This window comes from Octopus bimaculoides, chromosome 24, assembly GCF_001194135.2.
Source record: "Octopus bimaculoides isolate UCB-OBI-ISO-001 chromosome 24, ASM119413v2, whole genome shotgun sequence".
Lineage (NCBI taxonomy): Eukaryota > Metazoa > Mollusca > Cephalopoda > Octopoda > Octopodidae > Octopus > Octopus bimaculoides.
Genome location: NC_069004.1, coordinates 24,719,171 through 24,721,581, shown reverse-complemented (window position 1 = coordinate 24,721,581; position 2,411 = coordinate 24,719,171). Strand labels below are relative to the sequence as shown.

At 42.3% G+C, this 2,411-nt stretch overlaps 1 protein-coding gene across 1 annotated transcript in view; it reads right to left on the bottom strand.

Moving 5' to 3' along the window:
* Positions 1 to 15: 15 nt before the first annotated feature.
* The window catches only part of LOC106882812 (chitin deacetylase 7), a 26,695-nt gene continuing 24,299 nt past the window's right edge, over positions 16 to 2,411 (bottom strand). Inside the window, exon 3 of the mRNA XM_014933636.1 lies at positions 16 to 992. Coding sequence (XP_014789122.1) covers positions 16 to 992 — 977 coding nt within the window. The remainder of the gene's footprint in view (positions 993 to 2,411) is intronic.

Below are 2,411 nucleotides of genomic sequence, written 5' to 3'. Positions count from 1 at the left end.
ATATATACTATTACTTTACTTTCGTCTAGATGCCTCTTTCATTGCTCCTTCGCAACTCCACGGTTTGAAAAACTGTATTTCGTATATGGACGTAGGTTTTTTCATCCATTCCAGCACTTGACTAGGAGTCACAATCCAGACGTCATCCAGCTGCATTAGTTCGTCTATAAAGGCATCGAGTGCCTCCAGGTGATGCTCCACGTGGAACCAACGCGCATGCACGAATATACCGAGCGGAGCCCGGTTACTGTTGTAATAACTATAGAAGTTCTTCCTCAGAAATTGGAGCGCTTCTTCCGTCGATGCTGTCGACGTGCAGCCATCAGGCATGGCACACGAATGACCATCGACTCCATACCAACGTTGGACTGGGATTTCCCACAGGCCTGGGTACTGCCGCTGCGGGCACGGTCCATGCTGACAAAATTTCTGGTCGGGTACAAAATCCAACGTGAAGGGCCAAATCGGATCTTCACCGCCCTCCCAAACGGGGCCTGTAAACATAGACGTGTCATAAACTAAATCGGCATCATACACGGCGCGATACATGTTGTCTCCACCGAGCTGAAGGAACGGAACGCGAAAACCTTTGATGTCTTCTGCAGATATTCCGGATTTCTCTATCAAATTATTTTTCATACCTTGAATTTCGGACATATACTCTTCGTAGCTGGCGTTGGCCCACCATGTATGCGGGAAGCGATGGCTCACCGTGTGACAGGCAATTTCGTTGCCCATAGCATATAGAGGATACACGAGATCGTAGTTGGTGCCTTCACCAGAGACGTACATTGCCCCACGGAATGGACAGCCGTTCGGATTGTAGCGGCCCGGACGAAAGAGACGCTGGAAGTATCCGTAGTAAGCTGCGGATATTTCGTCATCGAATGTGATCATGACCATCATTGGAGTTTCTTGGACGGACAATCCACCAGGAATTTTCGCACCGGGACAATGACAGTGAGGGAGGTAGCAATCGCTGGATTCACAGGCTGAAAATAAAAGAAATATAACGGATTAATAAAAATATGATACATACTGTAAAGTAATTTATATGTGTATGTGTGTGAGTGTGTGTGTGTGAGGGGATGTTGGAAAGTTACTGGTTCTAAGGGTGTCGCGAAAGGCATGGTTGGAGGTCGAAAACTTCCGAGTTCTTTTAAAGGGTTTCAAAAGAAGAGCTGCTGCAATGCGTGTGTAAATTTGAGGGGGAATATGTTGAATAAAATCATAATTAACTGGTCCTGCTGTATTTTTTAAAAGCCAAGAACCTTTCAGCACCCTTTCGTATATGCATATAAATGTATTTAGGTATGAATGCGCGTATAAATATATACAAACATACATATATAGGCAGATATATTCAGAGAGGGAGAGAAAGACAAAGATAGATATACAAACGCACACACACACACACACACACACGCACACACACGCACATCATAAAATCAAAACCACACAACGTAACCACACACACCACGAATTCCAGAACGTATTTCTAAAAGAAAAAAAACACATAAATGCGCACACACATACACCACCAAAAAGACAAAAAAGCACAAATATATGCACACACATACACCACTATAAATACACACAGAGAACAACACACACACTACAAAAAAAGAAATGAACAAATACACACACACACACACACTACAAAAAAAGAAATGAACAAATACACACACACACACACACTAAACTCTTTAACAAGCTTAAACCACAAGCAAGTAACTAACCACGCACCTTCACTATATATATAGTGTACTGTTCCGTGATGATAAGATCAACAAAAATATTTTCCATCTTATGAGAGATAAATGATATTTAATAGACACAATGTATTTTTTTATGTGCTACTATTAGTTTCATGTGCTGAGAACATGACAAACATTATTGTATAACACGTCTGGTGTTCCAGCACAATCATCAGACACTGACCACATGGCATAACGAACTAATATATGTATAAGTACCGGCTGATCATTGAGGTCAATGTAATCGACTTATCCCCTCTGAAATTGCTGGCCGTAATTTGAAATCAGTAGTAAAGTTATAGGATTTACCGATTTAATAAATAGCTTGTGTCATGTTACAGAGATTTATATAGTTTGGTATTATCACTGTAGTCTCTTGTAGTGTGGTGTTTTCATAGATATAATAATATAGAGATGTTGTATTCGTATTGGATTTAGTGATGATTATAATGATGATGTGGACGATGTCGGCGACCGATACGATGATGATAATGACAATGATCACTATGATGAAGATGGTGATAGTGATGATTATGGGGGGTGGGGGGTGTTGGTGGTGGCGACGGCGGTGGTGGCGGTGGTGGTGGATGGTAGTGGTGAAGCGGGGGCGCTGGCGGTGTTGGTGTTGGTGTTGGTGGTGGTGGTGGTGGTGGT